Here is a 14819-nt window from a genome sequence, read left to right on the forward strand (position 1 = left end):
GGACGTGAGTCTGAGTGAACTCCGGGAGTTGGTGATGGACAGGGAGGCCTGGCGTGCTGAGATTCATGGGGTCGCGAAGAGTCAGACACGACTGAGCGACTGATCGACTGAACTGAACTGATGGTTCCAAAGAAATTTTAGGATTGTTCTATTTCTGTGAAAAGTACTATTGGATTTTTGATAGGGATGGCATTGAATCTGCAGATTGCTTTGGGTAATGTGGACATTTTTACAATATTAATTCTTCCAAATATGAGCATGGAGTATCTTAATTTGTGTCATGTTCAATTTTGTTCATTAGTGTCTTATACTTTTTAGTGTACAGGCTTTCACCTCCTTGGTTAAATTTATTCTTAGGTACTTTGTTCTTTTTGAGGCAATTGTATATGGCATTGTCTTCTCAATTTCTCTGATAGTTTGTTGTTATTCTGTAAAAACACAACAGATTTTTGTATATTGATTTTGTACCTTCCAACTTTACTGAGTTCGTTTATTCTAACAATTTTTTGTGACGTCTTTATGGTTTCCTAAATATAAAATCATGTCATCCACTTAGTTTGGAGAAGGAAATGGCAGCCCACTGCAGTATTCTTGTTTGGAGAATCCCATGGACAGAGTCCACTGGCAGGCCACAGTCCATGGCATCACAAGAGTCGGAATGGACTTAGTGACTAAGCCACCACCAGCACTTGGTTCCTCCTCCCTTTCCAATATGCATGCCTTTATTTCTTTTTTCCTGCCTAATTGCTCTGACTAGAGCTTCCAGTACCATGCTGAGTAAAAAGTGGCAAGAAGGAGCATCTTTGTCACATTTCTGATCCTAAGGAAATAGCTTTCAGCTTTTCACCATTGAGTGTGATCAGCTGTGGGCCTATCGTATGGCCTGTATTATTCCATCTCTACCCATTGTTCAGTCTTTATCAGTGGTGGTTGAATTTTATCAAGTGCTTTTTCTGTACCTATTTAGATGACCGTATGATTTTTATCCTTCTATTTAGATGACCGTATGATTTTTATCCTTCATTTTGTTAATGTGATGTATCACCTTGATTTGTAGTGTTGAATCATCCTTGTATCCCTGAGATAAATCCCACTTGATCCTAGCTTATTATCTTCTTTATGTATGGTTGAGTTTGGTTTGCTAATATTTTGTTGAAGGTTTGTACATCTAAATTCATTATCAATATTGACCTGTACTTTTTTTGTATGTGTCCTTGTCTGGTTTTGGTATCAGTGTAATGCTGGCCTTGTAAAAGGAGTTTGGGGACATTCCCTCCTCTTTTTAATGTTTTGGAAGAATTGGAGGAGGATAGGAATTAAGTCTTTTTTGAATAGTAAAATTCAGCAATGAGGGCATAGGGTCTTAAACTTTCGTTTGTTGTGAGTTGTCTGTTTGTTTATTATTGATTAATTCTTATTATTTCTCCTATTTATTCATTATTTCTAATTATGGTTCAGTCTTGGAAGACTTTCTAGGAATTGATCCATTTCCCAGGGTATTTGTTGACTTACAGTTGTTTATAGTCACCTCTTAGGAGCCTTTTATTTCTTTGGTATCAGGTGTATATGCTCTTTGATTTCTGATTTTATTGATTTGAGTTCTCTTTTTTTCCTGGTACTTTAGCTAAAGGTTGATCAATTTTGGTTATCTTTTTAAAGAACCAGCTATTAGTTCATTTATTTAAATTGTCTTTTTGGTCTCCATTTATTTCCACTGTGATCTTTATTTCCTTCTTTCTGCTACCTTTGGGCTTCATTTGTTCTTCTTTTTCTGCTTTGTTTAGGCATAAAGTTAGGTTGTTTATTTGAAATTTTTCTTATTTCTTGAGGTGGGCCTGTATCATTATAAACTTTGCTCTTAAAACTGCTTTTGCTGAATCTTATAGACTTTGTATGGTTTCTTTTAATTTTCATTTGAATTAAGGGTTTTTTTTTTTTAATTGTCCTTTGATTTCTTCATTGACCCACTGGTTGTTCCATAGCATATTGTTTAATCTTTATATATTTGAGATTTTTCTTGTTTTCTTCATGTAACTGAGTTCCAGTTTCATGCCATTGTGGTCAGAAAGATACTTGATATGATTTCAGTCTTCTTAAATTCCTTGGGAATTGTTTTGTGGTCTAACATATGATCTATCCTTGAGAATCTTTCAGGTACACGTAAAGAGTGTGTATTCTGTTGCTTTGGGATGGAATGTCGTCCATCGGGTCTGCGTATTCTTGGTAGGAAGTGTTCTCCTTTAAGCACTTTGACTATATCATGCCACTTGCTTCTGGGTGGCAACGTTTGCTGAGAAATCTGCTGATAGTCCTAATGGGGTAGGGGGGTTGTTCTCTTGCATAACAAGTTGTTTTTCTCTTGCTCCTTTAAGATTCTCCCCTTGTCTTTAACTTTTGACATTTTAATTATGTTCAGATTTTTTGGGGTTCATCTTCTTTCAAACACTCCTAATTCTGGATGTCTGCTTCCATCCCCGAGTTAAGAAAGCTTTCAGTCATTCTTTCTTTCTTTTTTTTTTTTAACATTTTTATTTTATATTGGTAGCAGAGTTGATTAACAGTGTTGTTAGTTTCAGGCGTACAGCAAAGTGATTCAGTTATATATGTACACATGTATCTGTTCTTTTTCAGATTCTTCTCCCATGTAGGTTATTATAGAATATTGAGCAGAGTTGCCTGTGCTATGCAGTAGGTTCTTGCTGGTTATCTGTTTTAAATATGGCAGTGTGTGTATATTCCAGACTCCCAGTTTATCCCTCCCCTCATCTTTCCCTTTGATAATCATATGTTTGTTTTGTAGTCTGTGAGTCTATGTTTTGTAAATATGTTCATTGTCTTTTTCTGTCTAACTTAATTCACTTGATATGATAATCTCCAGGTCCGTCCATATTACTGCAAATGGCATTATTTCATTCTTTTTAATTGCTGAGTAACATTGCATTGTATATATGTACCCCATCTCTATCCATTTATCTGTTGATGGACACTTAGGTTACTCCCATTTCTTGGATATTGTGAATAACACAGTGGTGAATATTGGGGTGCATGGATCCTTTTGACCCATGGTTTTCTCTGGATCTATGCTCAGGAGTGGGATTGCTGGATAATGTCATAGCTATATATATTTTTAGTTTTTTAAGGAATGTCCATACTGTTTTCTGTAGTGGCTGTACCAATATCCATTCCCACCAAAAGCATAGGAGGGCTCCCTTTCTCCAAGCCCTCTCTAGTATTTATTGTTTGTAACCTTTTTGCTGATAGCCATTCTATTCTGGCTGGTGTGAGGTGATGTCTCATTGTAGTTTTGATTTGCATTTCCCTAATTAGCGGTGTTGAGCATCTTTTTATGTACCTCTTGGCCATAAGTCTGGCTTCTTGGGAGAAATGTCTGTTTAGGTCTTCTGCCCATTTTTTGATTGAGTTGTTTGTTTCTTTGATACTGAGTTGCATGAGGTGTTTGGAGATTAATTCCTTGCCAGTTTCATGGTTTGCAGATACAGTCTCCCGTTCTGTGGGTTGTCTTTTCATTGTGTTTGTTATTTCCTTTGTTGTGCACAAACTTCTGAGTTTAATTAGGTCACATTTATTTAATTTTTGTTTTATTTCCATTACTTTAGGAAATGGATTGGAAAAGACACTGCTGCAATGTGTGTCAAAGAGCATTGCACATGTTTTCCTGTAAGAATTTTATAGTATCCAGTCTTATATTTAAGTCCTTAATACATTTTGAGTTTATATTTGTATATGGTATTAAAGAGTGTGCCAGTTTCATCGCTTTACATATAGCTGTCCACTTTGCCCAGGACCACTTATTGAAGAGACTGTACTTTCTCTGTTACATATATAGTCTTGCCTCCTTTCTCAAAGATTAATTTACCATAAATGCATGGACTTTCGTTTGTTAGTTTTTTACTCACAGTTTCAATTTCAATACTTGTGATTGGTCTGTTCATGCTTTCTGTATCTTCCTCATTCAGTCTTGGGAAATCTTTCTAAGAATTGTCCATTTCTTCTAGATGGTCCATTTTATTAACTTACAGTTGCTTATAGTACTCTCATGATCCTTTGTATTTCCTTGGTGTCCACTGTAACTTCGTTTTCATCTCTAATGTTATTGATTTGAGCGCTTTCCCCTGTTTCCTGGACGAGTCTGGCTAAAGGTGTATCACTTTTGTTTACCTTTTCAAACAACCAGCTTTTAGTTTCATTGGTCTTTTCTATTGTAGTCTTCATCTCTATTTCATTTATTTCTGCTCTGATCTTTATGATTTCTTTCTACTAACTGGGTTTTGTTTGTTTTTCTTTCTCTAGTTTGCTTTATGTGTAAAGTTAGGTCATTTCATTGAGACTTTTCTTATTTCCTGAGGTAAGATGGTATTGCTATAACTTCCCCTCTTAGAACTGCTTTTGCTGCGTCCCATAGATTTTGAATCTTTTTTTTTTAATGTGTATATTTTTAGGCTGCACCAAGTCTCCATTGCTGTCCATGGGCTTTCTCTAGTTTTGGCGAGTGGGGGCTGCTCTCCGAGCTGCCCGGGCTTCTCGTTGCAGCAGTTTTTCTGGCGGAGCTCGGGCCCTAGGCGTGCGGGCTTCAGTAGTGTGGCACATTGGTGTAGCTGCTCCACTGTATGTGGGGTGCCCCCAGACCAGGGATCAACCCGTGTCCCCTGCACCGGCAGGCGGATTCTTAACCGTTAGAACACCAGGGAGGTCTGTGTTTCCGTTTTCTCTTGTCTCCAGTCATTTATTCTTTGATTTCTTCAGTGAGTTGTTTAGTAACATTGTTTAGCTTCCACGTGTTTGTGTTTTTTACAGTTTTTTTGTCTTATCTTTTCTAATCTCATAGTGTTGTGATGGGAAAATATACTTGATATGATTTCAGTTTTCTTAAACTTACCATGGCTTGCTTTGTGGTCCAGCATGTGATAAATCCTGGAGAATGTTCCATGTGCACTTGAGAATGTGTATTTTGGATGGGATGTTCTTATAAATATCAATTAAATCAGTCTGGTCCAATGTGTCATTTAAGGCATGTGTTTCCTTATTGATTTTCTGTCTGGACCATCTCTGTTGATGTAAATGGGGTGTTAAAGTCCCCCACTATTATTGTGTAGCTGTCGATTTCTCCTTTTATGGCTGTTAATATTTGCGTCATATATTGAGGTGCTCCTATGTTGGGTACATATGTATTTACAGTTGTTACATATATAGTGTACAATGTGAATGTTCTCAGTATTTTTTTCTTTAGATTCATTCATTCATTTCTTCAGTATTGAACAGGTGCCTACTATGTGCTTGGCAATGGCTAGCAGTTTTTCTGGTTGGTAGTTTGTGAAGGGCTTGTTTATTGGGTTGGAGATTTTTTTCGATCTAAATGAGAAGCATCCACTCGCTGGGATGTCTCCTCCCTTGCTTTTTTCCCTTAGTCACATCCAAGAAGGGCAAAGGAAGAGCTCTAAACAAGAAGCACCTGGGCTCACCCTTTGTGGCACAAGTGGTGAAAACTCCCTGGCAGAGGCCCTGGGCTGAGAGCAGGGAGAAAAGGAAATCCTTGTGCATCCAAGCCTCTGGGTAGGACAGGACTGTGTTAATTAAGACAGTCAAGACAGGAGGCAGGAGGACTTCTAGGGAGCTTGGGACTCCTTGGAGTTAGAATCTGTTAGAAGGTCTTGATGTCTAAAAAATGATCATTGGTATTAAAATAAGTGTTACAGTTTTTTCCCACCTAAAGTTATGTGTCCTTTGGAATTCTTTCAGCTTTTTTAGTATGATGGGCATTCTGAATAATGGGGTGTGGGACTGAAGCAGAATTTTAAAATATCATGTGAGTAGATTCCATGTGTAGAGAAAGAGATAAAAGAATCCCCTAACCGTTGACAGTTGTTTCACTTTCATGCATGAAGTCCTCCGTAAGAGAGGGACTTTTAAAGTCTCTTGAATTTGTTACAATATTGTTTCTGTTTTATGTTTTGGATTTTTGGTGGTGGGATTATTAACTCGCCCGCCAGGAATTGAACCTGCACCCTTTGCGTTGGAAGGTGAAGTCTTAGCCACTGGACTGCCAGCGAAGGTCCTGCCTACTCTTAATTACCAAAGATGAGACTTGAATGAGCTGATATCCTGGGAAACGGGACAGAACTTTTTTTTTTTAACATACCTGGAGCTCTGGAGAAAAAAAAGCAATACCTGGGCATTTGTATTTTTCAAAAAGTTTCAAGATAATTCTGATATGCATCTGGATTTTGAAAAGTGATTATAGGTTTCTCTATGGTAGTTTTGGTGATATAGAGTTCTATTATTTTTTCTGCTGACCAATTGTGATCCAGTGATATTAAGTAATAATTACATGATCATAATAGTAAAAGATGTTTTATCAGTTTTCATAATCAATAGCCAGACCAAAAATAGAAGATAATTACATGGGAACATGATTAAGTTAGCAATATGAAATAATTAGATGCAATTTGGGGGGTCCGGCAGAGTGGTATGGTAAGTGGAAGTCCATACATGCATTTGTTTTCATCAGCGCAGCCAGTTGTGTCTTTGGTCGGTGCACTTAATCTATTTACATTTAAGGTAATTAATCGACATGTATGATCATACTACCATTTTCTTAATTATCTTGGGTTTATGTTCTGTAGGTCTTTTCCTTCTCTTGTGTTTGCTGCCTAGAGAAGTTCCTTTAATATTTGTTGTAAAGCTGGTTTGGTGGTCCTGAATTCTGTTAACTTTTGCTTGTCTGGAAAGTTTTTGATTTCTCCATCAAATCTGAATCAGACTTGGTGGGTAGAATATTCTTGGTTGTAGGTTCTTCCTTTCATCACTTTAAATATACTGTGACATTCCTTTCTGGCTTGTAGAGTTTCTGTTGAAAAATCAGCTGATAGCCTGATAGGAGTTCCCTTGTATGTTATTTGTTGTTTTTTCCTTGTTGCTTTTAATATTTTATCTTTGTCTTTAATTTTTGTCAGTTTGATTACTATGTGTCTTGGAGTGTTCCTCCCTGGGTTTATCCTGCCTGGGATTCTCTACTTCTTGGACTTGGTTGACTATTTCCTTTCACAATTTAGGGAACTTTTCAGCTATTATCTCTCCAGATATTTCTTAGGTCCTTTCTCTCTTCTCCTTCTAGGACCCCTATACTGCAAATGTTGGTTGTTTAATGTTACCCCAGAGGTCTCTTACAGTGTCTTCATTTCTTTTCATTCTTTTTTCTATATTCTGTTCTACAGCAGTGATTTCCACTATTCTGTCCTCCAGATCATTTATTCATTCTTCTGCCTTATTCTGCTGCTGATTCCTTCTAGTGTATTTTTCATCTGTTTGTTTGTTCTTTAGTTCTAGTAGATCTTTGGTATTCTTGCATTTTCTCCATTGTTTTTCGGAGATCCTGGATCATCTTCACTGTCATTATTCTGAATTCTTTTTCTGGAAGGTTGCCTATCTCCACTTCATTTAGTTGTTTTTCTGGGATTTTATCTTGTCCCTTCATCTGGGACATAACTTTTTACTTTTTCATTGTGATTAACTCTCCATAATATGTTTTTTCCTTTAGCCACTGTGGGACTGTGCTGCTTCTTGCTTCTTCTGTCTGCCCACCGGTGTTTAGTTGCTCAGTCATGTCTGACTCTTTGCGACCCCATGGACTGCAGCACGCTGGGCTTCCCTGTCCTTCACCATCTCTTAGAGCTTGCTCAGACTCATGTCCATTGAGTCAGTGATGCCATCTAACCATCTCATCCTCTGTCATCCCCTTCTCCTCCTGCTTTCAATCTTTCCCAGCATCAGGGTCTTTTCCAATGAGTCAGTTCTTCAAGTTAGGTGGCCAAAGTATTGGAGTTTCAGCTTCAGCATCAGTCCTTCCAGTGAATATTCAGGACTGATCTCCTTTAGGATTGACTGGTTGGATCTCCTTGCAGTCCAAGGGACTCTCAAGAGCCTTCTCCAGCACCACAGTCCAAAAGCATCAATTCTTCGGTGCTCAGCCTTCTGTATGGTCCAACTCTCACATCCATCCATGACTCCTGGAAAAACCATAGCTTTAACTATACGAACCTTTGTCAGCAAAGTAGCGTCTGCTTTTTAATATGCTGTCTAGGTTGCTCATAGCTTTTCTTCCAACAAGCAAGTGTCTTTTAATTTCATGGCTGCAGTCACCATCTGCAGTGATTTTGGAGCCCAACAAAATTAAGTCTGTCACTGTTTCCATTGTTTCCCCATCTATTTGACATGAAGTGATGGGACCAGATGCCATGACCTTAGTTTTTTGAATGTTGACTTTTAAGCCAACTTTTTCACTCTCTTCTTTCACCTTCATCAAGAGGCTCTTTAGTTCTTTGCTTTCTGCCATAAGGCTGGTGTTATCTGCATATCTGAGGTTATTGATATTTCTCCCGGCAATCTTGATTCCAGCTTGTGCTTCATCCAGCCTGGCATTTTGTATGATGTACTCTGCATGTAAGTTAAATAAGCAGGATGACAATATACAGCCTTGACATTCTCCTTTCCCAGTTTGGAACCAGTCTGTTGTTACATGTCCAGTTCTAACTGTTGTTTCTTAACCTGTGTACAGGTTTCACAGGAGGCAGGGATTCCCATCTCTTTGAGAGCTTTCCCCAGTTTGTCATGATCCATACGGTCAAAGGCTTTAGTGTAGTCAATGAAGGAGAAGTAGATGTTTTTCTGGAATTCTCTTGCTTTTTTGGTGTCAGCGGATGTTGGCTATTTGATCTCTGGTTCCTCTGCCTTTTCTAAATCCAGCTTAACCATCTAGAAGTTCTCGGTTCATGTAGCATTGAAACCTAGCTTGGAGAATTTTGAGCATTACTTTACTAGTGTGTGAGATGAGTGCAATTGTGCAGTAGTTTAAGATTCTTTGTCATTGCCCTTCTTTGGGATTGGAATGAAAACTGACCATTTCCAGTCCTGTGGCCACTGCTGAGTTTTCCAAATTTGCTGGCATGTTGAGTGCAGCACTTTTAACAGTATCTTCTTTTAGGATTTCAGATAGCTCAGCTGGTACAGTTAATGGCAACCACCAAGGGGGACCTTCCCAGACTGGTGCCCCTGTCCCTGTGGTGAGCCCCTGCTGACTCCACAGGAGGCTTTCCAACACTATCCAGGTAGTTTGGTTCAGTCTCCAGTGGGATCACTCCTCCTTTTCTGGGTCTTTGTTCATGCAAGATTTTGTTTGTGCCCTCTAAGACTGGAGTCCATGTTTCCCCTAGTCCTGTGGAAGTCCTGTAATCAAATCCCACTGGCCTTTGAGGCCAGATTCCCTGGGGATTTCTAGTCCCTTTGTCAGATCCCCAAGCTGGGAAGCCTGAAGTGGTGTTCGGAAGCTTCATAACAGTGGGATAACTTTTTGGCATTATTGTACTGTAACCTGTGGATCACCCACTTGGCGGGTATGGGATTTGATTTTATCGTGATTGTGCCTCTCCTGCTGTCTTACTGCAGCTTCTTTGTCTTTGGACGTGGGGTATCTGTCTTTGGTGGGTTCCAGTGTCCTGTCAATGATGGTAACAGCTAGTTACCATTTGGGTGTTCTCACAGGAGATGAGTGCACATCTTCTACTCCACTATCTTAAACTAGAAGCCATTATTCTTCTCAGTATTATCCCCTTGGTCTCCTAGACTGTTTCTGCTTTTTAAAATTCTGGGGTTTTGTTTATTGCTGCCCTGTTTGGGTGAGTTCCCCTGCCCTGTCTTCCAGATTACCAATCTTTCTGCTTTATCTAGTCTGTTTTTGAACCCCTTTAGTGTGTTTTTCAGATAAGTTATTATATTCTTCAGCTCTCTGATTTTTGCATTTTCTCTTTTTTCAAGTTCATCTATTCTTTTTCCTATTTTGGTGAGCATCTTTATGACCATTACTTTAAATGCTTTATCAGGTAAATTACTTTTTCATTAAGATTTTTTCTAGGAGCTTTATCTTTTTCTGTTTTTGGAACATATATCTCTGTTCCTCAATTCCTCAATTTGCTTGACTCTGTGTGTGTTTCCATGTGTTAGGTGAAACAGTTATTTCTTCCAGTCTTGATGGGGTGGCCCCACGTTGGAAATGAACCTTACTTACCCTTTAACCTTGCCATAGTTCTTGGTTATTTCTCAAACTGTGTATTCTACTGTTTCACACCTGTGGAGCCCAGAAATGAAATCCGCCTTTGCAACCAGAGTACACACTCCAGTAGTGTCCCCTGTTTGGGCTGCATATGCCTGCTGGCTTTGGTGCGTATCCACACTGCTGCTGTGGCTGCAGGACTGGAAGGGATGGGGAGCATGCTGTTATGCTGTTGCAGAAGCATGGGGAAATGGTGCATTCCCCTGCTGCCTCTGGGGGTGCTGGGCAGAGGTGTGTGGGGAAGGCACTAGCAAGTTAGAGAGTGTGAAAATGGTGCCTGCTGGTGCTTCCACTGGAGAAGGCAACGGCACCCCACGCCAGTACTCTCGCCTGGAAAATCCATGGATGGAGGAGTCTGGTAGGCTGCAGCCCATGGGGTCGCTAAGAGTCGGACACGACTGAGCGACTTCATTTTCCCTTTTCCCTTTCATGCCTTGGAGAAGGAAATGGCAACCCACTCCAGTGTTCTTGCCTGGAGGATCCCAGAGACGGGGGAGCCTGGTGGGCTGCTGTCTATGGGGCTGCACAGAGTCGGACACGACTGAAGCGACTCAGCAGCAGCAGTGCTTCCATACCTGGAGAGAGCTCCAGCGGTGACATTCCGGCAGAGTTCTTAAGATTACCAAATGAATTTCCTTGATATATGATCTGGGCTCTTTTCAAGCTGCTGCCCTTCAGCTGGGTCCCAGGGTGAGTGAGTCTGCTCACAATCCATTTAAGAGCAAATCTCCATTCCCTGCATCCATCTGGTTTTCCTGGATCTAAACTCTGTTGGTGTTCAAAGCCAAGTGTTTTGAGTACTTATCTGTCTGGTGCGGGTTCGCAGGTTAGGGCGACTGATGTAGGGTGTCAGGGGGAAGTTCAGTTTTTGTGAGCTCCATGTTGCTTATGGGTTGCTGAAGTGGGGATGGAGTTTTGAGGGGACTGTGTCTAACTTCTACCTATCTCAATAGGCCTTTTTATCCTTTGTTGTGATGTAGCTGTTGTGCTAGTTCTCAGGTTCATTTAGAGGGAATTGTTCACAGTGAGTTACAGAATTGTGTCAATGAGAGGAGGTGAGTTCAGGTGAGTTCTTACTCTGCAGTCTTGAACCACTTTCCCACTTGTTTATTTTTGGTTTTGTTGCCTTTGCTTTTGGTGTCAAATCCAAAAATCATTGCTAAGACCAATGTCAAGGAACTTATCACTTGTTTTTTTCTAGGAATTTTATGGTTTCCTGTCTTAACATTCAAGTCATTAATCCATTCTGAGTTAGTTTTTATGTATGGTGTAAGATAGTAGTCTAATGTGCCCCAAACCTGTTTGTTGAAGAGACTATCCTTTTCCCTTTTTATATCCTTGGTTCCTTTAATGTGTATTGATTGAACATATATGTGTAGCTTTATTTCTGGGCTTTCCATTCTGTTGACCTGTGTGTCTGGTTTTATGCCAATACCATATTGTTTTGATTACTATTAATTGGTAATATAGTCAGAAATCAAGGAGCATGATGCCTCTAGTTTTGTTCTTTTTCAAGATTGTTTTGGCTATCCTGGGTCTTTTGTAGTTCCGTACAAATTTTAGGATTGTTCCATTTCTGTGAAAAGTGCCGTTGTAACTATATAGAAATTGTATTGAGTTTGTTTATTGCTTTGGATAACATGGACATTTTAACATTTTAATTCTTCTGATCCATGAGCCTGGAATCTTCTTCCATTTGCTTATGCCACCTTCAGTTTTTTTTAAATCTAATATTTTTAACGTGCAAGTCTTTCACTTGCTTGGTTAAATTTATTTGTAGGTGTTTTATGTAGAAGGCAATGGCACCCCACTCCAATGCTCTTGCCTGGAAAATCCCACGGAGGGAGGAGCCTGCTAGGCTGCAGTCCATGGGGTCGCTGGGAGTCGGACACGACTGAGCGACTTCACTTTCACTTTTCACTTTTCATGCATTGGAGAAGGAAATGGCAACCCACTCCAGTGTTCTTGCCTGGAGAATCCCAGGGACGGGGAAGCCTGGTGGGCTGCCGTCTATGGGGTTGCACAGTCGGACACGACTGAAGCGACTTAGCAGCAGCAGCAGCAGGTGTTTTATTCTTCATAATGTGACTGTTTTCTTTTTAAATATCTGTATTTATTTATTTGACTGCACTGGGTCTCAGTTGTGGCACATGGGACCTTTGACCTTTGTTGCAGAATATTTAGATATGTGGAATGTAGAATGTGGAATCTTTAGATACAGCATGCAGGAGCTTTAGTTGTGGCATGTGGGATCTACTTCCCCAACCAGGGATAGAACCTGGGTCCCCTGTGTTGGGAGCACCAAGTCTTAGCCACTCATTCACCAGACAAGTCCTGATGCGATTGTTTTCTTTTCTTTTTTTTTTGATTGTTTTCTTAATTTCTCTTGTAAAACTTCTTAATTGAAAACTTATGTTGGGAAAATAAAACTGATGGGTTTAGATACTCAAAGCATAATGAATTACTGAGAACAACTGTGAAGCCTAAGTGTAATGCTCAGTCTCAGGGTCAATATCATAGTCTTTCCTGACACATTCCATGTTGCCCTTGAAGCAGCCCTGAGACTATCCAAGTAGATTAATTCTTGTGTTTTTATATTTGTTTTGTAAACTGGAATTTGTGGAGAGAATAATTTAACAAGGCATTTATATTTTTCTGGCCCAAGTTTGAGACTTTCCTTTGCTAGGTTCTTACTGTCACTTTGTTACATGATTTATATACAGATAGTAATAATAGGTCATTCGTATGTTCTTTTTCTTTAACAGGTTGCAGAAATGTTATTTCAAACTGCCCAAAATGCAGAGATCAATTTTGACAGTGTGTGTGGAGTACCTTATACAGCTTTACCATTGGCTACAATTGTCTGTTCAACCCACGAAATTCCAATGCTTATCAGAAGGAAGGAGAAAAAGGATTATGGTAAAGTAAAAGTAGTATAGCATTAAGTTGATTCGTAACCTGGCACTTTTAGAATTTGTTCTTCTAGGCACTGAGGTTGATAGTCACCTTGAATATTCCTCATAAGTCCTTTAAGTTGTTACGACCTTGGAGTGTGTTAACTGCTGTTATAAAGCAACCCCCTTTCCTTTAGAGTCTGGGGATAAAATGCTTTATGTTAATTAGGCAGTAAAAAAAAAAAAGTGCTTTGTGCTCCAAATTTATGAAACCCAACATTTTTACCAGGACTTTCCTCATCAGCAGAATGCTTTTAGAGCACATACTTTCCCAGGTACCATGTTCAAATTACACGAATAAATTACACGAATAAATTACATTCCCTTAAAGCGAGGTAAAGGAATTCCTTGGTGGCCCAGTGGTTAGGACTCTGCATTTCCACTGCAGGAGGCCTGGTTGGGGAAGTAAGATCCTACAAGCCATGAAGCATGGCAAAAAAGAGGTGGGGAGGGGGAGGCAATGTAAATGCTGCATAGAATTCTAAATAGAGATTTATTTTTTTTTAATGGGTTCATGGTAATAAGTTATCAGGTGGGTATTTCAAACATGTTTTAAAGCTACATCAGTCTAAAAGTATTGGGACTGACTTCATATTTTATTACATTAAGAATTAATGTTTTTTGGTATTATTTCTGTTTTGTTGCTTTTTTTGATGAGTCCTTTTTTACCAATGTGTTCTAAAAATTTTTTATGATGAAATCATATGATATCTGAGATTTGCTTCTAAAATTTGTTGGGGGGAGGGTGGGATTGGAATTATAGCTGAAACAAGATTGCCCATGAGTTATTAGGTGGCAAGTGGCTGTATTTGTGGAGATTTGTTATACTCTTGTCTAGTTTTAGTTTATTCAACATTATAAAAACTAGAATAATATTTTTGCTATTTAGTGGCACAGTGTTTTATCTATATGAATCTCTCCCACAAGGAAACTATTATTTCTATTTTCTTATTATGTATCTTCAAAAAATTGCTTAGAATGTGATCATTCATTTTAAAATATACCTATAAATACAGTCTTATGTTCTCATCTAAGTTAAACTTGCCAGTTCTTCAAGGAAGAAAAGGAATTGGGGAAAAGACAAAGATAGTACATGTGGGAAAGTTAAAAGTGGGCAAAACACCCACTAAATATATTCTGCGTCAAAATAAGGCAAATTTGGTGGTGAAAAACACAAAAATGCGTCTCTGAAAACACAGGTCTTTGTAGTCTACAGCATGAATTATTTACAATTTGTACGTTATCTGAAAATAGTCTGTAGTGGGCCCACTGGAGTGGGCCAGTATATTTAGTCACATTACATTCTATAATTCATAAGGATGTAGTGATTCATCTAAATGGTGGTTGAATATTTTCCCTCCTCAATTTGTATACTCAAAAGCCAGTTGTTTTGCCGATCTTGAATAAAGAAATTGTTAATGGAAAAAGGAATGATTTCATTGATGATATTGTGCTATTCTTTAATAACTTTCATCAGTCCAGGTGATCTTGCCTAAAGAAACCCCATATTTGAAATTTTGATCATAAACACATTGTGATGTTTTACAAAGTTAAATAATTTGCTAGTTTTACTGTAAATATTCTGTATATGTAACTTTGACAGTTTGGAAATAGAGACATTTAACAAAACAGTAAATCATAGCACATTGAAGATTCATCAGAAATTTAAAAAATATATTTCCAAAGTGGACTATCAGAAAGTATAATTTAGATTATCCACCTTTTCATAAATACATGCCAAA

The 14819-nt window shown here is 38.8% G+C and overlaps 1 protein-coding gene across 1 annotated transcript in view; it reads left to right on the top strand.

Moving 5' to 3' along the window:
- The window catches only part of UMPS (uridine monophosphate synthetase), a 50183-nt gene that overhangs the window by 5314 nt on the left and 30050 nt on the right, over positions 1 to 14819 (top strand). The window contains exon 2 of the mRNA XM_010834280.1: positions 12889 to 13042. Within this exon, the coding sequence (XP_010832582.1) occupies positions 12889 to 13042 (154 nt within the window). The remainder of the gene's footprint in view (positions 1 to 12888; positions 13043 to 14819) is intronic.

Source organism: Bison bison, unplaced genomic scaffold (assembly GCF_000754665.1).
Source record: "Bison bison bison isolate TAMUID 2011002044 unplaced genomic scaffold, Bison_UMD1.0 scf7180017864032, whole genome shotgun sequence".
NCBI classification, from domain to species: Eukaryota; Metazoa; Chordata; class Mammalia; order Artiodactyla; family Bovidae; genus Bison; species Bison bison.